The sequence below is a fragment of the Carex rostrata genome, chromosome 4, assembly GCF_964058835.1.
Source record: "Carex rostrata chromosome 4, lpCarRost1.2, whole genome shotgun sequence".
Lineage (NCBI taxonomy): Eukaryota > Viridiplantae > Streptophyta > Magnoliopsida > Poales > Cyperaceae > Carex > Carex rostrata.
In genome coordinates, this window is record NC_135921.1 from 7,694,733 (window position 1) to 7,721,803 (window position 27,071).

Below are 27,071 nucleotides of genomic sequence, written 5' to 3' on the forward strand. Positions count from 1 at the left end.
TTGGAAATGATACGCATTTTGACATAAACGAAATGCAAAAAATATATCAAATTCAATCATATTGAGTTTCAATAAGATCCCAACAATACTACAAGTTTTTCCAAGTACACATTGTGCACTTATTATGACATGTTTCAACAGTTGAGGAATTGCCATTTTTGAATAATTAAAAACAGTTGACGAAATTATTACATGATCATTTCATTCTTCTAAATTTTTTTTTTTAAGATTTGTGGCATGAATGCCTAATTCGTTTTAGTTAAATTGTTCATTTGTTCAACCAATTTGTCAAAATTATTGTAAGAAGAGCCGCCTGCCATGATTGCTGCTCTGGCCTTATCCTTCCATTCTCCAGCTCTCTTCCTCATCTCCTTCCCTTTCTCTCCATCCATCAATTCCCTCACCATTGCCTCGACTTCACCTCTTTTCACATTCCCACCAATTTCCATCCCCATCCCCCATTCGTTGCACAAATACTTGCAGTTCGTCGGTTGCTCTGCAAAGAACGGCCAACAAATCATCGGCACCCCCTCATATATACTCTCAATCGTTGAATTCCACCCGCAATGGTTCAAAAATCCACCGATTGCCCGGCGAGCCAACACCTCTTCTTGGTTGCACCACCCGACCATCACTCCTCGCCCTTCGATTTCCTCCAAAAATTCTTTAGGTAACACCGCATCGTTACCTTGTACTAGGTCAGCACGCACAACCCACAAAAAAGGGTGCATGCTGCCGGCTAGTCCCCATGCAAATTCCAACAACTGCTCCGCTGTCATGACAGTGATGCTTCCAAAGTTAACATACACAACCGATGCAGCAACTTGCTTGTCAAGCCATTCCATGCACCCAGTACTGTCTTCCTTCCACAGATTTGAACCGATTGATGCTATCGGATCACTCTTTGGAATGCAACGGACTAGCGGTGAGATCGGACCCACTGTATATGTGTTTGGAAGCCTAATTACAAGGGATGTGATTTTCAGTAAAGCATCCAATTATTATTTTTTAAAATTTTAGCATCTAATTAATTAACATACCTTGACCGGATTGCATGCAGTACATCATGCTCAAGGTCCTCAAATGTGTTGAGGATGATGCCGGTGGCGCGAGGAGCATCGTCCTCACACTGGTTGATGTTGATATTAACCATGATGTCGTCAGGGTCGGTTGTTTGAATGAAGGAAGGAAGGTCACGTAGACGGATATTATTCATTCCGTCGACCCAATCGAGCGGAGTGTCGAGGTATCCGTTGGTGAAGAAACTCTCATCTGAAACAGAGAACAACCAATAGTTTTGAGAAACTTTTTTTTGTGCGTTAATATATATCTTCATGTTAGCGTATGTAACAATAAGGAAATGGTACCCAGATAGATAATCGTAGCATTTTTTTTAAGTGTATTTAGCAATCTTAAAATAGTTAAATTTACTAAATTATGGCAAATTTGTATAGTTACACCTCTTATATTATATATGTTTGTATTTAATCTCTCTTTATTTTTTTACTTTTTTTTTATGTGAAACCCTTGGGCGTTGCATTGATTAATTAAAAACAAAAGTAGCAATTACAATTACTCCTACAGGCTACAGTGTGCTCTACCAGTTACCGATTGTTGCACTATGCTACCTACTCCTACCAATCAGTAAATAGTGTCATAAAATTAAAATATTACAGTCCTCTACTGAATAGAACTATGATAGACCTATATTATATACATATTCAATCTAATTTTTATTACGAAACAACATTAAATATATTGTATTTCGAATATAAAAAGAATAGAATACACCTAGAATCAAGTTACTGCGTTTGCTCGGTTTTAATTTGTAGGAAATGAAGAAAAACAAAGAAAAATGCCCAGTACGGACTCACAGATTGCGATACGGATGCACTAAGTACTTAGATGGATTTCTGGACGCGCGCCTATTTTAAAAATGTATAATGAGTTATGCATCAAAATTCGTGCGGACGCACACTGTAGCAGCACACAGAACTGACACCTGATCTTAAAACAGTCATAGATTTTGACTCGTAACTCCGTTTTGGGCGTATGACCACTTTTCGGAAAGCTAGCGAGAAGATCTACAATCTAAGAAACTAAAAAAAGAAATTTGGGAGCCAGTACGGACGCACTCAGTACTTAGACGAATTTTCAGCATCTCAACACTTCACAGAAAAAGTCCGAGCCTAATGCAGACGTACTCACCTCCAGTGCGGCCCAGAGCATCCGCACTGGACCCGCAGACAGCCAAAAATACCCATTTTTGACAGTTTTCTATTTTTAGCACATCCAGGACGCGTTTCAAGGGCCTAAAATTAAACATGCCAGTCTGGGAAACATGTAAAGATAGCATCCACTAACCCCGCTATCTAGCCTCTAAATTGGGCATGATTTTCAACTATAAAAAAGGGGGTTCATTCCCATTCAAGGCATCTCTTCGCAAAGATCAATCTCATTTCTCAAAATCCTTTCTCCACCAATACTTAGCGTAAAATTCTACAATCAAGGAAGCAATTCAAGTAGGAAGAAGAAGAAGAATTCAAGAAGAATGCAAGATTTAGGGTTCTTCATCTAAAGAAGGGTGTAATCTATTTCTCTATTTAATTTCTCTTTATTTTAGCCAATTTTTGTAATGAATTCTTTGTTGAATACTTGCATCTCCATGAGAGGCTAGTTTTCTCTCTAGGGGTTTAGGTCAATGCATTAACTTGTTTAATTTTATCTTATTCGGTTATTTGTTTTTATTATGATTGTTTTATATGATTTGATTGTTAATTTCTTATATTTATCATTTGTGTTGATTACATAGTTAGTACTTGAAATCGATGTAGTCCCGCTTTGGATTCGAAAGAACCAAAGTAGTTAGGATGAGAGGAGAGTACCAAATTATGAACACAAATACCCTAGGTTTAAATTAGGATCTAACCAATTTGTAATCTAAGCCGGAACTACATAAATTAAGGTTAGGGATTTAGTGAAGGACGTAACTGTGAAATCAACCCCTAATTAGGACACCTAGATTGATTAAGTATTGATATGTATTTTGTGTGCACGAGATTGTTAAATATCCCTTTATGATGGTGACAATCCTAAAAACAGAGGAACATTAACCCACCGCACCAAAATACTTGTATCAATAATTAGTTGAAATAGGTTAACAAGAGCTTATGGTCTAGGTAGCTAGGGTGAATGACCTAACCGTGAAGTCCGAATTACTTAGGCATGTTATTAATTCACGAAAGTGACCCTTAATGATATATTAGGTTAGAAACATCATCAAATCATACATGAATTTAAACAAACCGAATAGATAGAATTAGCAAGGGATTGTAGACTAAATGCCCCTAGATCTTCCCAATTCTTGAAAGCAACCAAGATTTTATTTTACTTCTTTTTTTTTACTTTTATTGTTTTAAACCTCCTCTTCTCGGGTATTGAACCCCAAACTTAGAATTGTTAGAACAAAACCCCCCATTTAATTTTACTTTCTTGCACAAATCTGAAATTAATTGATAGAGTTAAAGATTAGTATTTTCTGATTTCCCTGTGAATCGATACCCAAAGTATTACAATGATAGATTGTGCGCTTGCAATCGATTATTCATTGAGTATTTAGATTTATAAATTTAAAAGTTAAAAGAGTATAAAAACAAGCATAAAATTCTATACTTAAAATAATCAACAAACTAAAGAAAGGAAATAAGAAAACAAATAAACTGTTCTATTGCAACAACTAATAATATCCATTATGGCAGGGGCGGACGCAGGATTTTTGTCAGGGCGGGGCAATAATCGGAGGCAAATAGCTTATCGGGTTCAAACCCAATAGCTTATCGGGTACAATTCAACATAAAAAAATACCAATCAATATAATAAAAATCCTAAATTACTTGAAAAAATCAACAATTCAACATTTATAGGGAATTTGAAATCAACATTTTGGTTCAACTTGGCAGCCTCTGCCTTTGAATTCAAAAAAAAAAAAAAAACATTTTGGTTCAACTAATTTTCGTTATTTAGGATCAGCGCCTATTTGGGCTCCGCTAATTTGTTTCGCTCAGAGTTTATATGGGCTCCGTTCCATCTATTAGAATTCCAAAATGGGCTACAGAGGGGGCAATTTGAATTCCAGGGAGAGGCAGAGGTCCGAAAAGCATATTTTTAGCACTATTTTTGAAAATCCAGCGGGGGGCAGCTGACCCCCCCTGTGCTACAGTAGATCCGCCCCTGCATTCTGGTTCCTTTTGAGTGGAATTATAAGGTACTTATATAAGAGTATCATTTACCATGCGCAGGGCCGGTCCTGAAGATTTTGGGGCCCGGGGCGGAAGAAATTTTTGGACCCTTTATATATACCCGTGTTGTAAAAAACAGGCTTAACGGCCTATTATATGCCTGTTTAATTGTTAATGGCTGTCAAACAGTTATGAATACACTTATCGAAAGTCTATTAGTGAATTTTTCCGATTAATTGGCCGATTATTCGTGATTATTCCCAATTATTTTGTTTATTCTCGTTTGATCGTCCGTTTTTTTCCGTTTATTCCCATTTATTTTTGTTTATTCCGGTGATTATTTATTTTTACATTGTTTTTTTTTCTGTAACTGTGTGATAATAAGTTTCATAAACATGTATTGCAATTTTATTTGTGCTTGACTATACATTCAATTTTTTTATATATGTTTTTTCTTCTTACTTAGTTTGAATTAATTGATTAATTCCTCTATTATATATATACCATATATTTTTCTTACTTACTGATGTAATTTTTTCAATTAGTACATCATGTTCATATATTAAATTAAGTTGTTATTACAAACTAACTTTAGTGATTTTATGTTGGAATATTTCATGTCTTTCAAATAATATATTGTTAGTGTTTGAAAATGCTTAATTCTCGAATTTATTTTTTAATTAAATAAATGTGTTACTTACACATGTAAAGTGTGTGTGTATTGTTAAGCGTAGTTTCATGTTATAATAATAGAACTAAATTAAATTAAGATTATTTGATGAGTTTGATGAGTTAAATAAATTATTTTTTTAATAAATTATGAATATATACACATAATTTTAATGAAAATACAAAATTGTCCGCATAATTCTGATTAATCGGCCGCATACTGATTAATTGCTTGACAGAATCTCGTTCGTTCGACAAGCGCATACCGTTATTTACAATAATGATATACACAATTTTTTTATTGATATGTAAATAAATCTATCTATTTATAAAAAAGTTTGAACCCTTTGAATATTCAAAGTTTGGGCTCTAATATTTTATTTATTTTTAATATATACAGATTAATTTTTTTTAATATATGCAAAATATTTTTGTTTCTTTTGGGACTCCATAAATCTTGGGGTCCGGGGCGGTCGCCCTAGCTGCCCAACACCAGGGCCGGCCCTGACCATGCGTCAAAGTAGATCAAATTCTATGTTTGTAGTATTTTTCATTTTTGCATGAAAACTGCAATAACACATAATAGAAGCCTATATATTTTTTAAATTTTTTTTTCACAATTCTATCCGTCAGCCAAACAGACCCTATAAGTAAAAATATATATATTCACGTATATGTAAGATAAAGTGATAAGGTGCAAGCTCCTGATTTTCGAAAGCAAAGAAGAAAAAAAACTAAGGTGGTCTTAAACCTTTACCAGCCTTGACTCTATGCCAGATCTGTGTACAATTTACTATTTTATTTTTTAAAGACATGCCACACGACAGGAGATTTATTATTATCACTTGGTGGTTAGAACCCACTTATTAGTCAGTCAAGACTGTTACGAATTATACATTTTACATTTCTAACTAATTTTAATCTAAAATTTCTAATTCCGTCCTTGTATCAAGGCAAATTGGAAGATTTATTTTCTTGAAAAGGAGATTTTGGATGCTTCCTTCAAAAGTCAGAACTACGTAAAGAGACGGCCTTTGAAATATGGATACGAGATGAGCCACACATGCTATGACCATCTGTGAACCACATACTAATAATAAATAAATCTAATTAAACGAATTAAATCAAATTTAAATCCTAGATACGAGATGAGCCGCATACTCCGACCATCTGTGAAACCAACCCATAATCCATGTGCGACGAGCACCTCTTTGATTTAAAATTAAATAACATGAAATCATTCATGTGCACCTCGAGTCAGATTTTCTTAATATCTTATTTGGATAGAGAGTACAGGATTAGTTAATTAAAATTCAGAAAGTTAATGAAAAATTCAGTTACCGTTATAGACAGGGACAGAACTAGAAATTATTAATAAAGGGGACTGAAAATTAAAATGCATAATGTAATAAGTGAAATTTAAACTCAAAACCTCTCAACTACAAGATAAAACTCTAACAATTAGACTACAAGTAAACATTTGATTATTATTGATGGGAGCTATATTATATAAAAAGTTCTAAAAAAATAAATTTTAATTAAATTTCAATATATATAACTAAAATTTTAAAATCATAGGGATAGTTTAGCTATCTTTCCAATACATTGAGATCCACATCTAATTATAGGTTTTTGATTAAAAAAAAAATTGAATGAGAATTATATACGTAAGATATAGGGTTGGATTTGTATCATTTTATTTGAAAATGTTTTCAACAATTTTTTTTTCATTCATTCACCTCAAATCGGAAAGAAAATCAATTCTATTAATTGCAATCATGCAATGTTAAACTTTTGTTCTTATGTACTTTTCATCTAGAGATAATTTTGTCACTCAAACACAATTCGAAAAAAAAATATTTTATTTCCATTCCCCTTCCTTTACTCTCCATCCAAACAAAATATAAAAAACAATTGCGGCAAACACCTAACTCGGCCTCTTCATATTCACCAAAAACATTGAATGTAAATTACTTCAATCGGATTGCGTAGCTTCATCTTCGGATCTATACGTATACATTGAGTGTAAATTACTTCTTTAATTCCATATACTAGTAAACCAAATGTCATCATCCAATTTCTTTTACCTATTTTGTTTAGTTAGCATTTTAAAATAATTAAATTTCAGAGTTAGCAGCACTTCAAAAAAAAAAAATCAATGTTAGCTGGAACACAGACATTATCTGTGCACCATCTAGCTAGGAACGGAATGAAACACACAGACATTATTTGTGCAACACCTAGAAACGGAATGCAGACAAAATCAAGTCCTATGTATTTATTTATTTTTGCGCATGTTCAGTAGCAGGAGTTCAGATCCATAAAGTAACTCAATCTTTGGGTTTTGAATCGGGACCGTCTGATTTGAATCCGTGATAATCTATCCTAAGTGGAGCGCACACATCTCGAGAGATGAATTCGAATCGCAAAACAATCTCGAACAACGGATTCGAATCGAACGATCTTGATCCAAAACCTAAAGATTAGGTTACTTTAGGGGATCTGGACCCCAGTAGCAGTACCTTTGAAGGGTGTATAGCCTCTCTTGACAAGCTGAGCATAGTTCAAGTACCCCAGGAACCCGCAAGCACTGGTAGTGAAGAACAAAAACACCGGCAAACCAAGCTCTTTTGCTGGATAAACCGGGAAGCCCATCGCCCCATCTGCCACAATGCACGTGACAGGTGGCACCCCTTCTTCTTTCTCAATTCGCAAAATCAGTTCCTTGAGTTTATCTGGGCACGTGCGCCTGGTCGCCTCACATAGTGCAGGTATGTCTTGTGTTGCATCCTGATCAGACTGAGGCAGCCCATCCGGGATCGTCTCAAAGCGGAAATCGGGCAGGCCCCTGACAGACTTGGGCCCACGGGAGCGTAACAAGCGGTTGTGGTTAAATTCGGTGTTGATGAAAGTGATGTGGAAGGCTTTGGAATGGTGTAGGAGCTTGGCTAACTTGAGCATGGGGTTGATGTGGCCTTGGGCCGGGTATGGAAGAAACACAGCATGGCTTTTACTTTCAGGGGTGCTCATGATGTGATTTCTTCTCTTGTTAATCTCTCTCTCTCTCTATATATATATAAATATACTCTAGCTTCCAGATCTGTTGTTATATACAAACACCATTAATATTTATTTATTTTCTTTTTAATAAAAGATATATAAGTTCCGTTTCATATATGAAACATAAGATGCAAATTACAGTCAGGCAAGTTATATAGCACTGTCACAGAATATACGCAGAAATAAGCCTTGAGATAAAGCAAAAACAAAAGGCTCTACATTTAATAGTCCAACCAAAACACAGTTATTGATAATGAAACTACTGCTAAGCCACCTTTACTAGGGCTGAGGGCTACTGATCCTATAACTGAATCTATATACACAAAAAGAAAAATTTTGTGTCTTCATTTTAGACTTCTGCTGGAGAGCCAGACCCACCCTCAAGGAAATAAATCTGACACAGGGTCCCTGCAATTATAATTTCAACTGTTCATATATTTTGAGATCTGTGTACAAAAAGTCTCTCTTTTTAAGATTTGTACAATATAATAAATATATGAAGGGTTGAAATTGGAATCGCAAACCCTACAATCCTGTAGGATCGCAGCAGATTTGTTTCCCACCCTCAAATGTTGCTATAGGTACTTCTGCATTCTTGTCCTCTTGATAAACTATCATCTGATTATCATTTGGATCCCACTATATTTATTTATTTTTCTTCAATTTTTATTATTATTGGTGAAGATTTGAGACTTGACACAAGTTGGGATAGATTAATATATATGTTTATTTATTGGTGTATAATATGTTGTGTTGATTGATTGGTATTTGGGCAATGACAACCTTCACATGACTTTATATACCGACATTTTTAAAAATACTCATTTTGTAAAATATTTTAATAAAAATAATAAGGGTTGAGCTGAATTTTTAAAAATACTCAAACCGTTGAAAATATCCACGGTTTGAGGATTTTTTTTAGAGAATGTACAAATTGTCCTTCATTTTCAAACTAACAAACAAAATACCCCTCTTCACATATTATTAGCAAAATGTCATTGTGGGCTCCACTTTCTCTCCCTCCCACTTTTCCCCATTTACTCTCCATCATTTTTATTTAAAATGGAGGGTTATGCAACGCGGCCATTTTTATTAATAACCCAAAAAAAAAAAGTATTTACCAAAATAATCTCAAATTTTGAGTTTTTTCAAATCTGACCAGACCGCCAGGATTACTGGCGGTCCAGTTCCATACCAGACCGCCAGTGATCCTGGCGGTCCAGTATACATTAATGCAGAGGGTCCGAAAGTATTATTGGAAGCTCCATCCAATTACTCACCTACTATTATTGGAAGCTCTCACAGACGACGACCAGTCCACGTGCACCTAATTTTTTTTTTTCGTTCTCTGTTCAGACCTACTCCTCTCCTTTCACTTACTATAAATCATGTCCTGCGTTTATCCTCTACTCCCAATTCCACAAGACTTATCTTCCTTTATTTAATTTACCAACAAAGCCTCCTGATTATTTAGCCAAGAACAAAAAAACCTATAACCTTTGCAAAGCCTTACTTTCTTTCCAAGATAATATAGACATGGCAAGAGTCGAAGAAATCAGACAGGCACAGCGTGCTTTGGGTCCAGCCACCATACTGGCAATAGGTACTGCCACACCGGCCAACTGCATTAACCAGGCTGATTATCCTGATTACTACTTCCGTATCACAAAGAGCGAACATATGACTGAGCTGAAGGAGAAGTTCAAGCGCATGTGTAAGTCATTTTGCTAGTTTATATAATGAAACATTTAAATTTAGATCATCATCTATCATAATTTATATCTCTTCCCTTACTAACACTAACAAGACATGGTTGTTTTTTGTTGTCTTGCAGGCGACAAGTCCATGATAAAAAAAAGATACATGCACTTAACAGAGGAGATACTGAACGAAAATCCTAACATCTGTGCTTATATGGCGCCATCTCTGGATGCACGTCAGGATATAGTTGTCAGGGAGGTTCCAAGGCTGGGGAAGGAGGCGGCAGTCAAAGCCATCAAGCTAGTTTCGGCTAGTGCAGCTGCTCTCATAGTTGGAGCCGATCCCGAGCCAAAAATTGAACGACCATTGTTCCAGCTAGTTTCGGCTTCACAAACAATCCTGCCCGACTCGGAGGGAGCCATAGACGGCCACCTTCGTGAAGTAGGTCTGACCTTCCACCTCCTCAAGGATGTGCCAGGGCTCATCTCCAAGAACATCGAGAAGAGTCTTGTTGAGGCATTCACTCCTATCGGTACGTAAAATTTAATTATTATAGCAACTATCAAGTCACCAAACTCCTTGGCCTCCGTCCATCCGTCAATCGCTTCATGATGTATCAACAAGGCTGCTTTGCAGGAGGCACCGTTCTTCGTATGGCCAAAGACCTTGCTGAGAACAACCGTGGGGTCAGAGTGTTGGTGATTTGCTCAGAGCTCACTGCTGTTACCTTCCGTGGACCCACAGAGTTGCACCTTGATTCCATGGTTGGACAGGCACTTTTTGGCGATGGTGCAGCTGCTCTCATAGTTGCAGTTTCCGCGCCAAATGGGAATTATAAAATTCAAAATCCAATGAGTGGGAACACTGACTGTATATTTACGATTGATCTTAGAATCAGAATTTGGAACCAGAGTGTCGTTGTTTGGAAAGCAGAACTAATTAGGCTGGATATATAACACCTTTAAACAATGTTAAAAATTTTAATAAAGCAGAATTACAGATGTAATTTATACATAAAAATTTCATTTGAAGCACAGGTCTCTGAATCTAAGAATTTTTTTTTTTTTTCCTGATGCCCACTGCACCTCTCATATTTCTGATTATCTTATTTAGCATTTTTATTAATTAAAATATTAAAAAACATTGCACCATTCCAGTGAAATCTCAAATTGTGCACAAACATTTCGTGCGGAGGCGTTTTTCTCATTATAGGTAAAACGAGAGAAGAAAATTACGGACTATTATTTGTTGTTAATCGTTCAAAATGGTTGAAACATCGGATATGCAACAAAAACAAAAATTTCAATTAAAAGGGCTGTTTAAGTTTGATAAGAAATTTCATTACTTAGCATCTTGTAAGAAAAACAGAAAAAGGGAAAAATATGCTATAGGTTAAAATATTTTCCGTTGGTTTACATTATTTTCTTCAATAAATAAAATTATTACTTAACATTTTCCTTTAATGATTGATAATCACAGGAAAAAAAAAAAAGAATCGATAATCATTTGAATGAAACTGGCCACGCTTGAGGCGTGGTCTTCAAAAAAAAAAATTAGGTGCACGTGGACTGGTGGTCGTCTGTGAGAGCTTCCAATAATAGTAGGTGAGTAATTGGATCGAGCTTCCAATAATACTTTCGGACCCTCTGCATTAATGTATACTGGACCGCCAGGATCACTGGCGGTCTGGTATGGAACTGGACCGCCAGTGATCCTGGCGGTCTGGTCAGATTTGAAAAAACTAAAAATTTGAGGTTATTTTGGTAAATATTTTTTTTTTTTGGGTTATTAATAAAAATGGCCGTATGCAACGTACCAACAAATATAAAACACATTTTCTTATTGCATAATCTGTTGTGTTTTATTTAAAAAACCAATCTCCTTGTGCAATTTTTTTTTTATTTCAAATGGAGGATTATACAACAGACCATAAAATATAAAACGCATGAAGATTGGTTTTTTATTTGATGTTGGTGATTAACTTGCTTTCAATGTAAAGATTGTAGTAAAATTATTTATTATTATGTTATTAATATTTTCTATTAGATCCATAAAGTCTGCAGCGAATATTATTTTCTTAATATTTTGTACTTTATCCATAAAGCTTGTAGGATGTAGCAGATATTTATTAAATTTTTTTGTTACTGATTAAATTGCATTGAGATTGTTTTATAATGTGTTAAATTAGCTCCATGACATGAATTAAAATGAATAACAACTCCATACATTCTTTGTACCAGTTTGAAATGTGCAGTAGGGAAAAAAATATTGTACTGGAAATGACAATTGAAATTTAAATGGTTGAATTTAACATAACAACAGTAATAAAAAGGAATGATTAAAAACATGATATACAAGGATGCATATAAATAATGATATGAAAAATTTGTTCCTGTACGCAAGCTTGAAAAAATGATATAACAAAAAATAAAAATAAAACATTATAACAACAATAAATGCAAACTTTGTTCCTACTCTATACAGACCGTGAATATCATGTTTTTAATCATCCATTTTTACTACTATTGTTATGTTAAATTCAACTATTTAAATTTCAATTGTTATTTCCAGTACAATAATATTTTTTCCTACTCCACATTTCAAACTGGTACAAAGAATTTATGGGGTCATTATTCATTTTAATTCATATTATGGAGCTAATTTAACACATCATGAAACAATCTCAATGCAATTTAATGAGCAACAAAAAAAATTAATAAATATCTACTACAACCTACAAGCTTTATGAATAAAGTACAAAATATTAAGAAAACAATATTCGCTGCAGATTTTATGGATCTAGTAGAAAATATTAATAACATAATAATAAATAATTTTACTACAATCTTTACATTGAAAGCAATTTAATCACCAATATCAAATAAGAGATCAATCTTGATGTGTTTTATATTTTATGGTCTATTGTATAATCCTTCATTTGAAATTAAAAAAATTGCATAAGGAGATTGGTTTTTTAAATAAAACACAACAAATTATGCAACAAGGAAATGTATTTTATATTTGTTGGTATGTTTCATAATCCTTTATTTTAAATAAAAATAATGGAGAGTAAATGGGGAAAAGTGAGAGGGAGAGGAAAGGGAGGAGAAAGTGGAGCCCACAAGAACATTTTGTTAATAATTTTTGAAGAGAAGTATTTTGTTTGTTGGTTTGAAAATGAAAAACAATTTGTACATTCTCTTGGTTTTTTTCATGATTTCCAATATGTGATTTTCAATATGATATTGATTGAAACCATACGCAGCCACATATCGATATGTGGAGCTCATTATAAAATAATATATTTATTCTCACTCTCATTTAGAAGATTGCAGGCCACACATTTCTTGAGCTTCAATATTAATTAATGTAGATTCTCAATAGTTAACAGGGAGTATTTAAACCTCATTTATTATATAATAATATAGATTCTCAAAAGATAAAATATAAATTGATCTTGTGTGGCTTAATATTTAGGGCTTCATTTATAACAGATTGGTACCAAGATTGTTCTCTTTTATAAGAAAAGATCGTCATATAATTATACAAAGAAAATTCACTACCAAGTTTTCAAAAAAAAAAAAAAATTAATTAGAATGAACTTTTAATATCGACAATAACTTTACTTATTTATTTAGAAGTTATTGTCGACAATAACTTCATATTAGAACCCGTAGACCCGATCCGGCCGAACCCATAGACCCGTCGAACCAGCAGACTGCGAGACCCGTGATCATGAACAAACATACTATAGAATTTTAACGATTAATTGTACACAAACTATATATGACTCGCTAAACCTTTTAATTTTCTTACAACTATTCATATATTCCTTGTGTTATTTTTCAATTTGTCAAATAGTGTTCAAAAGTTCTACTTTGAATCATTATTTTGATAAATAAATAAAGTTCTATTAATTGTGCAAAACTCTTCAACTTTGTAATTAAAATATATGTACGTATATAAATTGTTGTTTTATATGATAAGTCGTGATCCCCTAAATGTGATGATCGATCAGTCCATGTACGTCGATCTCAACAAACAACGACCGTCTACTGTACAAATTAAATTAATGGTCGGCAACCAATGATCAATCAGTCCAAGAAATTTATATGAAAATTTATTATTTGTTCCTATAGTCTTTCTTTAGCTTATTTTTTAGATACGTTTGGATGGAAGTTAGAATAGCTACAATAGTAAAATTTAAGAATAGCAAATGAGAATAGAAAAAAATAGTAATTTTCATATTAGTATAAAAATGATGCTATTCAGATTAGTAAAAATGTTATTTGGATTGTACATTTGTAATAATAAACAGCTGTAACCGATAAGGTATAGTGTTAATAAGGTGCTAATTAAGAGGAAAGATAGGCAAGTGGAATCTCAAATAAATTGTCATAGCGTGGAAATAACAGAAGTGATGTCGATTTTATAATTTCAGGACTGTGTTAGCGAAAATCCAAAAAGGAAGCATTTGTTTTCTCTCTTCACACTTTCTAAAAGTAATTATTCCATCATTTAGAAGGAATAAATAATAGCAGTTATTCTAACTATTTCGAATAGCAAAAATGTTATTTTGATGCACATTGTTATTCCGAATAGCTTTCATTCTAAAATAGTCATCTATTCTAGCTATTCTCATTTCATCCAAACATGTAGGTTAAATTCTTTCTAACGTCAGTTTCTTAGCAAGAATTAAGGTCACGTATTTTTACTTCCTTTTGTTTGAAATCTTAATTACTACTTGATCTTTAAGGTGCCTCTATTTCTAGATTAAATCTCATTTAGCCTCTAAGACAAATTGGATACAATCTTAGCATGGCTTAAATTTTTTTAATCCTTATTATTTCTGAACAGCTCTCTAGATGACAATCAATCAGACACTGCACACTTTTGTTCCCGTACGCCTGCTCCTTTAGACGGATCCGTATGCTCCCAGGTACCTGACTCAACACAATTGAAATGGACGGCTCAGATTTAATTTCAGCCAATGAGGGATCGAAATGGCAGTAGGAGACAGTATTATTTGTGCTTTGAGATGCGTGTCAAGTTAAAATTTTCATTTTTGGTCAGGTAACCTGAGGGGATACGAATTTCCTTTAGACAACCAAATAATTCCCGATTTTTTATTGGTAGCATAAAATAATATCGAAATTTCACCCATCCATCAATTTTGAATATTTTTGTTTCATACCACAACTATTGAATTATTCAGCGGTTGAAATCTGCGTTATTTTTCTTATGAAACACCATTGTCCCATGACACATATTTCTACTGGTAAATTATTCAGCGGTTCAAATAATTAAACACTGGTATAAAATGAAATTAATAGTATTATTTATTTTATTTTATTTTGCTATGAATAAAAAGTTCGGAAATAAGAGCATGTTCAGCAACATAGGAATTTCGTGGAAATGAAAATTTTATATTTCTACTGGTAAATTATTCAGCGGTTCAAATAATTAAACACTGGTATAAAATGAAATTAATAGTATTATTTATTTTATTTTATTTTGCTATGAATAAAAAGTTCGGAAATAAGAGCATGTTCAGCAACATAGGAATTTCGTGGAAATGAAAATTTTTAATATGCGAATGGGGATTTCAATTTGTCAAAATCAAAGTTATTTAACCCATGAAAAATTTTAGAATATAGGTGTTCGGCAAATGCATGAGAAATTTGTTAGGATGTTGGTTGTTATTTTTATTTTTATAGAAGATGTAATACTACAATTAAACTATATTAAGTGTATTAATACTAATCACTGATTATGATCAATATAATTTTATATATCAGATTCTAAAAAAAAAAATTAATTAACTAACAATTTTAAATCTTTAATTAACTAACAATTTGCGGCCATTTTTATTAATACCCAAAAAAAAGGAAATTTTAAAATTGCCCTCGTATTTGGTTTTTTTTCAAAACTGCCCCTACCGCTGGGCCCACGGGCGGCCCAAAACGCCAAGCAGACCGCCCGGGCCAGGGGCAGTCCACTAGGGACCAGACCGCCTGTGGTCCGGGCGGTCCTCTTTTTTTATTTTTTTTATTTTTTAGAGAGATCTTAATATTTTGACTTAAATAATTTTATGAAGAAAAAATTTCCTTGTTTAGAGTGTATGCCAAAAAATAAGACATTTGGTATATTTATGTAGTAATGTCGTAACTCTTTATAACTTTGATTTGGTTTATCAATTGACTATCACAAGTTCAAAGATAAGACTAATTAAGGATTTGGCCTTGATTCAAAAAATTTCAAGCTCTGATAGCTTGTTGATCTTCTTCTCTTTATTTTTTGTACTAAAACAGTAGTTTAGAGCTACTAAAATATGAACAACCCTCAAATTAGATTTCTGTCCATGCACAATACACCCTAGACTGACATCTAGTATGGTACCAAGTTCAAACTCAACAGCCAAGCACTAAACAAAAGCCACTGGTGTAGTGTATAGTGCAATGCACTAAAAACATCAAATTTGACCTCTTTTGGTAAATCAGCAAGTCTGGACTGATACAGGAACCAAACTGCAAAAGTAATTATACCAGCATGTACAGCATTCAAAAATACATAGAATTGATACAAATTTTAATTTATTTGGAATTTTCTACAATTAGTTATGAATTTCCAAATTTCGGCTTTTGAAAAAACTTTAAACAGCCATAACTTTGGCTAGGAAAGTCGGATTTGCGCGTATGGTCACTTTTCGGAAAGGGGGGGACGAGAAGGATCTGATTTTGCCTGGGGGATCCCAAGAATCGTCACATTCGAAGCATTATAATTTCAAAAGAACGTTGTTTAATGCCTCCAAAATTCAGTTTAAGTTTTTGTTCGACGGTAAGCATACAACGATCGGTATTTTGTTTAGTCAAAAGCCTAAGATTATTCAAGAATTATTCATATAATTATTTTAAAATGCATTGACTATTTATTGTGTTCATTTGCCTAAAAATGTAAAATTTGGTCTCCAAGCACATTTTATTGTAGAGATCACATCTAACGGTTTGGATCGACGATTTGAACTTTGAAAATGTAGAAAATGCTTGTTGTAACTTATTGTAACTCAAAAATTGTTGTAATTTGATCCCCTCAATATATATTTATGAGGGTATCATAATCATTTGGGAATTGGGATTGAGATAGTTTGGTTAGGTAATTTGGGATTTTGGAAGTGTTTAATTACTTGGATTTGTAAATTTATTCTGGCTGGATATATAAAGTCGACATTTTTAAAAATACTCATTTTATAAAATATTTTAATAAAAATAATCAGTGTTGAGCCGAATTTTTAAAAATACTCAAACCGTGAAAATTTTCCACGGTTTGAGATTTTTTTTTTTCATAATTTTCAATATGACATTGATCGAAACCATGCGCAGCTACACATTTCTTCTCATAAAGCCTAAACCGGTTTCTAAAACCAGTGATAATTTTACCGGTTTCAAGCCTTTCAAGCCATTCAAGCCATTCAAGCCATATGAAGCCCTGTATTGATTCTATAATCTGTGCACTGCATGAAGCCAAAACCGCTCTGTTAAAATCTTTACCCAAGTAAAATCTCAAATCAAGCGGTAATAATGATTTCCTTGCTCTCAATCTCAACAAGTAAAAATTATGGACGTGAGCTCAAAATTTTTGAAATATCTCTTCTTTACCGAAATTGTTATTAATATCCAAAAAAAATAATTAATTTTAAAAACTACCTCCTAATTCGCTAGATTTCGAAAAGTGACCAAACCGAATATATTTTTACCGGTTTCAAGCCAACTTTTTGGTAATTTAATTACCGGTTTCAAGCCATCCAACACCGGTGATAATTTTACCGGTTTCAAGAACCGGTAATAAAAGCATCGAATTTCGCTACAACTCAGTTCTTTCTCCAACAACCACGTGTACTGATTGATAGACACGCGTACTGCAAACCAATTTTTTTTTTCCTTTATATTCTTATTCTTTTTCCAAAGCATCACAATTGTATGGGTACTGCAACCCCCCCGCCCCCCCCTCTTCGGCGCCCCGCCCCACTCTTTTTTCCTTCATATTTTATTACTGGTGTTTTTATTACCAGTTTTGAGAGGAGAATCCGATGTTTTATTGCTGATTTTAGAAACCGGTAAAATTGTCACTGGTTTTGAATGGCTTGAAACTGGGATTTTTACTATCGAAAAGTTGACTTGAAACCGGTAAAAATATTTCTAGTTTGATCACTTTTCAAAATCGAGCAAATTGGAGGTAGTTTTTGAAATTAATTAATTTTTTTTATATTAATAAAAATTTCGGTCTTCTTTGCCTGATTGCCAGTTTCACTGTATCGTCGGTGATCTGCAAATGCGCTGTACCAAATCACGGTTTGTACCCCTCTGGGTGATTTCAAGTAAAAGAAAAGCAGGTTATAGGCCCATGCTGCATTCCCTCTTCTAGCAGTACCAGTGGATATGGGCAGAGAGAAGTCGCCTATTTAATAACTTTGATTTTCCTACCCACTTTCATAAGGCGTAAGGAGTATACGGCCGAGTACTATCTTGGATAGCTTTTTTCCTTGCAAAGAGCATAGATTCAACTTCAATGTATGTAGCTAACTCTCTATTGCTTTATTGCAATCCTTGAAGGACAAAAAAGAGTAGTATAAAAATTAGATGTTTCATCTCAGAATTTAATTCTGTGCAGTACAATCTTTTTTTTTACGCAGTCCAGTTTTTAATGTTTAGTTGTTTACCTATCCTGAACTAATTCTTGACTACACCCCTACACCCCTGCTGCCCTGTATGTTTGTATATTTGAACCAAATCATTCATTAAATTGTCTTTATCGGATTCAACTCCTCAACATGTGTTTTGATTTTTGAACGATTTCTCTGTTGAGTCATGCATGCATATCTTGGTAATTGTTACAAATTCTTGAAGATTCTTCAACATAACAGATAGAGGTGCTACTTTTATCCGATTACCCAGAACCGAACTAGATCCGATTCGGAATCGAACCGGATCCGATTAATTTGGATATGGTATGATTTAAAAAATATAACCGGTTAAATTATGGATACAGTTACAAAATTAATAATTTAATATCCGATCCGAAACCGATACTCTAATGGGTAGGATATGGTTTTATTTAATTATTCGACCCATAACCGAACCCAACCCTAAACCCGTATAAATACCCGATAATGCATATATTAATAACTATTAATATATAAAAATACAACTTTGTATATTAATTTTTGCATAAGCCGTGGTGAACCCAGTACTTTTTCACAACTTGAATGTGAGAAAATATAATGCAGTCACATATTCGCTATGTTTATATACACAGATGGATGCCAAATTTATTTCTTCCGTAACAGCTGCATTAATTTTTTAAGTAAAATTTATTGCTATGAATACATCTTTCAATATTTGCCTTAATATCCATTTTGATATGTCATTTCTACAAATTATTAGTATTTTATTTATATATTTTTTGAATCATAAAAAATGAAATCGTCATTTCTAATATTTTACTTTTTTAAAATTATATCTCTTCTTCAACCATAGAGTTATTATTTTTATTGTGTTATGTAGCATGATATATTTTATTATTTATGAACAAGATCAATAGTATAATTTTTATTTTGAAGTAGTTTTTAATTTATATATAATGATTTATGATATGAGATGTTTAAGAAATTATTATATTTAAATGTAAATGATTTTTCAAATGCTTTGGAGTTATGACATATACCCGCTTCGAATTCGGAACCGCCCCGTATCCGAACCGGACCCGATAATCTACAAACAAGTTATGGGTATCTATCTACCCGGAACCGAAAGACTGGATTCGAAATATCTTTGGATAGATAGGTATCCGGATCCGGACCCAAACACTTTTAAAGTACGGATCCAAATATAATAGTATCCGGACCTGACTTGACCCAATAGCAACTCTAATAACAGGGCATCTTTTGATTTGGGCTCGAGGACCACTGCAAAGAAATGAAGAAGGGCTTCATCTTTTAATTCGGGCTTCCAGTGGCCCTTGTTAGTAACTAAAATGACTTGATGCATATAATTATCCTGCATGCTGCATATATGCTGTATCTGAGCTGAGCATAATCAATTAATTCCATCTTCCAACAGAACAAGGCTTCCAGTATCTCAGACTCTCAGTTGAGTTTGACGTATATCTTCAAGACCTCAATTTGATTACTCATTCTTGAAATAAAAAATTAAAAAAAAAATTGATTAGTCATTCATATATTTATATATCAAGGCATTTCAATTATCAACTTTGAATTCTTCTCTCTTCCGCTCTCTTCAAAATTCAGAGTTATCTCAAGTGAAAGTTCACTTCACTTTACTTCACTTGAGTTTCAGTTCAAACTTCAAAAGACCGGAATCTCAAGATTCCCCCACCGGGCATCTCCACCTCCTCCCTCCTCCGCCGTCGCGCTCTTTTCGACTCTCGTTTGTAACTCGTAAACCCGGCTAATCAATCGCTACTCACCTATTTCCTTTTGCTCCCTTCCGTTCTCTCCAACCTATATATATAGCAAAGAGAAAGAAGGGATAGAAGAGGAAGGAGCAAGCGACAAAGATATGTCGAGAAACGAAGAGAAAGCGCAGTCGATGCTCAACAGTAAGCGCAAGCCTAAGGAGCGGCGCCCCTTGCTCGCTTCCCAGAGCCGTCCCCTCCCTGAGGGCGAAAGCTGTCGCTCCGAAATCGGCGCTATGGTTGCTCATTTTCTCGTTAATTGAGTGTACTTTGTTTCTAGTCTTCTTCAAAATTGACATCTTTTGCTTGTTTCCAATGTTGCATATATAACTGTACAAACTGAAGTTGAGTTAAGAAACAAAACAAGCTATCTTGACATTTCCAAATTGCCTAATAGGGGTTTCACATGCAAACTTGGGAGTCCCTATTTAAATTCATCAGTTTTGGTTTTATTTTATTTCTTTAATTTGGGGGAAATAAGATGGATACAGTAGATGTGTCATAGATATATTGTAATACAACTGGTATGGTGCATTATGTAAGAACTAGGAACTCCATGGAAAATCCAATTGGTTTATGAATCCACTTGTGGTGCAATTTTAAATGCTCTTGTACACCATTTGTGTTTCTTAGGAAGAATGGTCAAAGAGAAGGGCATATGAAAAGCCTGCTGAAAAGGGAACTCAGCCCTTCAAGGTTCCAGTGTTAGTAAATACCCGTGTCACCCAGGCGTATCCTATTATAAAGCCTGTTGACAGATGTAAACAATTCTACTTGAAGGAAGGGGTTAAGGTACTAACTATTCTTTTCTTCTCTTGGCTATTGTTTATAGTTTCATATTTTGTTTTTTTGTGTTTTTTTTTTTGGTACAAAACACATTATATTTTCCCTCTTTTCCAGACAAGGTACATGAATTATGTAATTGCAAAAAACACCAGAAAGAATGTTTAAGCAAAAGAGCAAAGAATGACCATTTTGCCCTTGTATTTCTATTTACCAAATTCGTGAGATCCAAATTTGAACATACAAATTACAGTCATCAGTCAATACCAAAATTCTTGCGTCTTTGGTAAGCACTTTGAAAGAATAGTAAACTTCCACTCTTTTCTATTTATGCGTGTGCTGCTATGTTAACTTTTCAATCTGTTTTCTGAAGTTAATGTTTACTTTTCAAAAATGCTCATTCTTTGGGAAGGAACGATGTTTTGGAGCAAAATCATTAAGGTGATTGTTTTTTTTGTAGAGGGGTCTAATTCACTGCTGATCTTAAATTTGTCCTTTGTCTTTCTAAATTAGGATTCCCCTATGACAATGGAGGTAGATAATGCCAGCAGCTTGAGGTAAAAACTTATTTTTTTTCTTCTTTTAAGATCCCTTTTTTACTTGTATATATTCACCTGTATTAAAGGATCATTAAATTATTTTGTATGCAGCAATTTGGAGTCCCTTGAACAAACTTCCAAGGGAAGTGCGAACAAAGCATTTAAAACGACGGAGAAATGTATTGAAAGTGCTTTGCTCGATGTTGTCCAACTCCATCTAAGAGATGAAAAAACGGTGTCACCTGCTCATATTGATATGGTAAGGTTCTAGTGCACACATTTTATGAACTGTTCTATTTATTTGTGATGCACCGCCAGCACTGGGATAGAGCATGGCCCTATCAAAAAGCTTGTGCAAACACAACAATAGCTGACCCAGATTTGGTCTGGTCTCTGCTATGTACGCACTTGATCCAGGGCAGAGCCAGAAATTTTTTGAATGGGGGGAGGGGCGGGGGTCAAATATTAACATCGATACAAAATCATATTATAAACAAACTTGCAACTATGGGGATCATAATGGAACAATTATTATACATACATGGGATTCAAATATAAATTTTCTTAAGAAAGATACATATATAATATAAAAAATACCATATATGCATTTACAAACCTAGTCGTTAATTGTATAACTGGTATTACATACCACTTGGTAACATAACAAGCATCTCACTGAGTATCCATTTGAAATAAAATATTGCCGACTTTTACTACCACTGACAGGAGAAGGCACTTAAAGGGTTCAGAGTGCCACGTGACCCCATGATTGCCAGTTTCCCCTCGATTCCTCCTGGAAGCTTTGATGATGTGGGCCCCATCTCTGCTGATATCTGTCCTTCTGAGATTTCCATACCAGGGAAAAAAACCCCTTTGGACTTAACACTAAAGACTTCACTACGACTGGTTTCCTCGTCTTCTGTCAAGTGGTAAGTAAATAAATGATCTCTGTACCAGGATAGATGCCTGGCACATATTGGTCTTTACCATCCCAACAACAGCATGTCTTTTGTTTCCTTTTCTTTCTTGATTTATGTCTTGGGGAAAAACACTAATGTGACTTTGTGTTTCCATTTTGTTTACTCTTTCAGTATTATGATACCATACATAATACACTTCATCTCATACTGGTAAGAAGTTACTGAGAAATGGCCATTTTGTTTTGTAGAAATGGACATTTTGTTTTGTTTCCTTTATTTGTCTTGCTTTATATTTGGAGCATTTTGTGACTTTTTGTTTGCCTTTTCTCTTAAGAGCGTACTGGTACTGGTATGGCAACATTATTCTATTAGGCCATGTTTGGTTGTGGAGTAAGAGGTGGAGTAAACCCCTTACTCCGTGCTTAAGGAGCCAAATGAGGAGTAAAATAGGAGTAAGAGGTGAGTAAATCATGAGTAAGTTACTCCACCTCTCCAGGTAGATTAACTTACTCCACACTTCTCCACCTGTAGGGCCCACTATCATAGACACGGGTTTCTTTCCCAACATCTTACTCCTTCATGTGGATTAATTTAATTCATGACTTAAACTAAGAAACGAAATGTAAAATATGAAGAATAAGGTGGAGTAAGCAATTTAATCCTCATTAACTTCACTCCATAATCAAACATGACCTTAAGTCTGAACTCTACATATTACAATGCTTTTGTCAAACATTAAAAAGTGATCAACCTGCATTATTTTGTATTTTATTTTATAGGTGTCATAGGATAGATGCAACATATGCTGCTGCTTCTCAGAGCTACGATTGCCATGTGGAAGAGTTTCAAACAAAGGAGGAATTATTTTCGAAGGCTTTATCTTCATGGAGATATCCTCAAGATACCTTGTCAACTTCCATCATTTCTGCCATGGCCTCATCTAAGGTAAAAGGAGGTAATTATCCCTGTTTTTATTTTTTCTTTATTATTAAGTACAGTTTCTACCCCTGATTTTTGCTTTAGTTGTACTCTGCTACCTTCTCCTTTTCTGTATGATATTATCCATCAGTTTCTTTTGGATAGTCAATTTGGTATAATATGGTAACCCCAGATTACAGTTAATTATGCACAGTATGGTAACCCCATGGTTTTGTCAGTATCAGTTTGAAATTCCAGCTTATTGACCTAAGCTGCTACATCATTTTAGTTTTATGCTGAGATGTTCAGTGCAACTTTTGAAATATGTATCCTTCCTATACATAAAATTCTGAGCATCTTTCTTTGTGCTTCTGTTTATGTAGATGTGGATTTTTTAGAAAATAGAAGGCAGGATTGGGAGAATTCATTTTGCAGTATCTACTGCAAGTTTCGAAAGAACTTATGTAGCATCTTTTATGGTAAATCTATGGGTGTTGTGCATTTCTTTCACATATTTGTTTTGGTGCTCTATCTAAATCCCATTTTTTCAATGCAGTATATACTTCTGAATTTGTGGCTCTTTTTGTTGGAGGCAACTTTTCTGGGCAGAAACGGTCCTGCAATGCTTATTTATCAAAATCTACAAACAGCTTGAGATCCGTGCTTAGAAAACATGTGGATTTTTATTTATTTCTTAATTGTTGTTATTGTTAGTAGTTCTTCGTTTCTCTTTGCTGATATATTTCTGTAATGTGATGTTGTTTGTGACTTATTGCATAGGATGTTCGCTTTACCATGCCTCTTTATCACGCTGAAGGGGTGCAGGCTACAGCAGATGACTTGGCTGAGCTGTCAGAGATAGAAAAAAGAAATCTTGGCCAGGTCTTTGACTTTCTCTACTTAACACTTAGGGCTAAGTGAAGTATACTAGTTATAGTAAGCCAATTTGTGCTCATGATCTTAGATCAGTGCCTTACAAAATGAAATGAGTTAAAAAGAAGCTGATTTTCTGCATTATTTCTGCTATGAAATTGGAACTCTCTGTTGTTAAAAAGAAGATAATTTTCTAACTTCAATTTTTTTGCAGGCAGTTTATACAGACCATTTTGCAGATGTGGATGGAACCTCAGAATCTCTCTTGTCATTTAACGGGAACGAGAGTGTTCATGGTCTATATGATTTTCTACTGAACCACAGGTATATATAGAGTGGAAAAAACGTGCTGTGCCGTGACAAAAATGTCAAGGGGTGGCCACGGCACGCGAATGGTCACGCCATGTGAGTCACGCTATGACCAAATGTAACTCGCATACCATTTGATCTTAATTTAGGTTAGTTTATTCAAGATTCACCATTTGGTCAAGATCTAACGGTCCTAATTACACGTGACCACGTGCTATGACTAGATCTTTCGTGTGCCGTGCCAAAATTTCAAAAGATAGTTGCGGCACGAGACATGTGTTTCGTGCCGTTTCATGACGGAGCCGGCTCTGCCGTGCCATTTTTCTCACTCTAGGTATATATAAAGTAATGTGTAAATAAACTATCTTCTGAATCTCACAATCCATGGCTACCTTTTTTGCTTTCATTCCTTGCAAAATAAAGTAATGTGTAAAAAGTTGATGTCTGCTGTTAGTCTTTTGCTTGTATGTACCTGTTTTATTTTTCTATTTTTCTTTCTGTAGTTCAGCTGAGGTCTTTGTACATTCCAAGCATAATTAAGCAAAAGTATCAAGCTGTGAATAATACCATAACAAAATATACACATTGGTATACCACCATATCATATGGAAACTCTGATGGTGAGGCCCATGACCTGCCCTTTCGGAACTTGGAAATTCTGGTCAATCTGAAATCATTAGTCCTTCCTGTGTGTATATGGTATTTAAAATGCAAAATTTCATTTCTAAGGTGTATGAAGTCGAGTTATATGTCTATGTTTGTTTATTCTTTTATTTGCTCTATCTTTTATTTAATATTGAACAAAGTTTGTTTACCTTTTTGTTTGTAGACACTTTTTTACTTCACTTAATGGTGGTGATGTTCCTTTAATTTATTCTCCAGTGCCGTTCCAAAATTCTTCCCTTAATTTTCTAGAGGTAACACCTGTATAAGTTACTTTTACTCTCATTTGGTTAATTTTAAGGACCGGATCCATTGATAATGAGTTCACTTGATAAACTGGTCAATATTTTTCTAAATTCTTCCATTAAAACATGCATCAAATTTCATCATATTCTAAACGTTGGATTTGAAAATTAGAGTTATTTCGTGATGATTGTCAAGAATGTCAAATTAATTCATTGTCAATGGATTTCCACTGTTATTTTAGTGGATATCTTACCAGCTTGATCTCCAATTTGAATGTTCTTTGGTTTAGGTATGTTGCAAGGAGATGAGAAAGGCTGACATGGTGGTATTGTCTGGGTCAAATGAAAATACCACCACCACTGAAGAGCTTTCTAACAGTAAAAGCTGTTACAGCATTGAAATAAGTAATTCAATTATTCCTCCCTGGGTTATTTCTGGCATTTGTGCTGCAATGAATGCAGATGAGACGAGCTTTGACTCAATGTATGCCCAACTCTGTCTTTAATTTTCTTCCAGTTCTGGTGATGCTGTTTATATTTCCTTTTTTCTCTTTCACTTTATGCATTAAAATCTATGTTTGGCCCAATACACACCGAAAAGACAAGCACCCATGAAGGGGGGAGAAAAAAACAATTAAACACTCTACTGGCAGGAACACCGTACCTTCTGGGTTGGTTGGGTGAAGTTGAAATCTTGATTCAGAGTATACCCTTTTTATTTTGATACAGTACCAGCATATACTGTTGGCAATCATATTTATTCTGTTCTAAGATCAAACTGTTTCTGCTTTACATAATTTTTAATTTATATCGTTACTGAAGTTAATAGAGCTCAAATGAGGCCCTTGTGCCTATTATCTATTATTTTCAGTATTTTTTTTGTATTTTATTAACTCAAGCATACAAAATGTATTTCCAATTGTTGGGTTTCCATGTAGTTTCACAATTGACCATTCCTCCATGGGATTGAATACTGCTCTGAAGTTGATTTCCGACAAATTGAATTCAGACACAACTGCCTCGTCGGGGACTAAAGACAATACATTTGGCATACCGGATACTGTTTTGGTACCTTCATTGCATACTGCAGCTGTACAAAGGCTCAGTTACAGTTACACTAACAGTGCATATGTGGCATACACGACTTGTTGACCTGAGGAGGTGCTGATTTCATCCTTAGAAACATATATTTTCAGTGTCAATCTTGTCTTTTGGGATCTTTGAGGGGAAGGAGCATATGTAAGCAAGAAATATAATTATGGTCCGTGTGTCTGCACTAGAGACCTTTTAGTTCTTTCAGGCCATCTGGTATTTACCAAATTTGTTTTTTGTTATGCTAATTAATAGTTACTTTTGAAAAAAAAAAGAAAAATGATTGTTAGAAACAATGTTACACTTATATGATGTTAGTCTTGCGGCTGTGCTTGTTATATAAGAACACAAGTATATGTGTATCACTATCAGGCCCGTCTCTGCTCTCTGATATCGTTTCTTGATTGAAACCCATCTATCTATTCAACACTCTTATCTTAATTATTTATAGAGAGCCTGAGATTGAGAAAGAGAGAAACACTCTCTCTGATCTCATATTGCAGCTGTGCTTGTTATTTTCAGATGTTGCAGAACGAACATGATACAGAGGATAGATAAGATCCTGCCATATAAAAACTGATTCAATATCTG

The 27,071-nt window shown here is 34.3% G+C and overlaps 3 protein-coding genes across 5 annotated transcripts; 2 read left to right on the forward strand and 1 right to left on the reverse strand.

The window, feature by feature from the left end:
- Positions 1 to 141: 141 nt before the first annotated feature.
- On the reverse strand, positions 142 to 7,990 carry LOC144553403 (7-deoxyloganetin glucosyltransferase-like). Its single transcript, XM_078301548.1, has 3 exons — positions 7,430 to 7,990; positions 1,041 to 1,272; positions 142 to 960 (listed from the first exon to the last, which is right to left on the reverse strand). Exons 1-3 carry the CDS (start codon positions 7,935 to 7,937, stop codon positions 246 to 248), a joined length of 1,455 nt encoding a protein of 484 aa, XP_078157674.1. The 5' UTR covers positions 7,938 to 7,990; the 3' UTR covers positions 142 to 245.
- Positions 7,991 to 9,295: 1,305 nt separating this feature from the next.
- LOC144553404 (chalcone synthase-like) lies at positions 9,296 to 14,751 on the forward strand. Of its 2 annotated transcripts, none has more exons than XM_078301549.1 (3): positions 9,296 to 9,681; positions 9,802 to 10,200; positions 10,305 to 10,910. In XM_078301549.1, the coding sequence occupies exons 1-3, from the start codon at positions 9,504 to 9,506 to the stop codon at positions 10,622 to 10,624; spliced, it is 897 nt and encodes a 298-aa protein (XP_078157675.1). In that variant the 5' UTR covers positions 9,296 to 9,503; the 3' UTR covers positions 10,625 to 10,910. The 2 variants fall into 2 exon arrangements, with proteins under 2 accessions (XP_078157675.1, XP_078157676.1); XM_078301550.1 differs by lacking the exon at positions 10,305 to 10,910 and adding an exon at positions 14,526 to 14,751 and having other exon boundaries at positions 9,303 to 9,681.
- Positions 14,752 to 19,825: 5,074 nt separating this feature from the next.
- On the forward strand, positions 19,826 to 26,797 carry LOC144553023 (uncharacterized). Of its 2 annotated transcripts, none has more exons than XM_078301091.1 (13): positions 19,826 to 20,377; positions 20,772 to 20,930; positions 21,435 to 21,478; positions 21,572 to 21,719; positions 22,187 to 22,389; positions 23,160 to 23,335; positions 23,682 to 23,777; positions 23,855 to 23,973; positions 24,079 to 24,180; positions 24,386 to 24,495; positions 25,310 to 25,397; positions 25,679 to 25,872; positions 26,327 to 26,797. In XM_078301091.1, the coding sequence occupies exons 1-13, from the start codon at positions 20,243 to 20,245 to the stop codon at positions 26,538 to 26,540; spliced, it is 1,788 nt and encodes a 595-aa protein (XP_078157217.1). In that variant the 5' UTR covers positions 19,826 to 20,242; the 3' UTR covers positions 26,541 to 26,797. The 2 variants fall into 2 exon arrangements, with proteins under 2 accessions (XP_078157217.1, XP_078157219.1); XM_078301093.1 differs by having other exon boundaries at positions 20,109 to 20,377; positions 25,679 to 25,793; positions 26,327 to 26,500.
- The last annotated feature ends 274 nt before the right edge of the window (positions 26,798 to 27,071 follow it).

Coding starts and splice junctions, on each gene's coding strand:
- LOC144553403 (XM_078301548.1), bottom strand. CDS start 7,937: ATGAGCACCCCTGAAAGTAAAAGCCATGCTGTGTTTCTTCCATACCCG. Junction 1,273..7,429: donor AGGCTATACACCCTTCAAAG/GTACTGCTACTG, acceptor TCTCTGTTTCAG/ATGAGAGTTTCTTCACCAAC. Junction 961..1,040: donor CTGCATGCAATCCGGTCAAG/GTATGTTAATTA, acceptor CCTTGTAATTAG/GCTTCCAAACACATATACAG.
- LOC144553404 (XM_078301549.1), top strand. CDS start 9,504: ATGGCAAGAGTCGAAGAAATCAGACAGGCACAGCGTGCTTTGGGTCCA. Junction 9,682..9,801: donor GGAGAAGTTCAAGCGCATGT/GTAAGTCATTTT, acceptor GTTGTCTTGCAG/GCGACAAGTCCATGATAAAA. Junction 10,201..10,304: donor TGAGGCATTCACTCCTATCG/GTACGTAAAATT, acceptor GCTGCTTTGCAG/GAGGCACCGTTCTTCGTATG.
- LOC144553023 (XM_078301091.1), top strand. CDS start 20,243: ATGTCGAGAAACGAAGAGAAAGCGCAGTCGATGCTCAACAGTAAGCGC. Junction 21,479..21,571: donor GATAATGCCAGCAGCTTGAG/GTAAAAACTTAT, acceptor TTTTGTATGCAG/CAATTTGGAGTCCCTTGAAC. Junction 23,336..23,681: donor CTCATCTAAGGTAAAAGGAG/GTAATTATCCCT, acceptor CTGTTTATGTAG/ATGTGGATTTTTTAGAAAAT.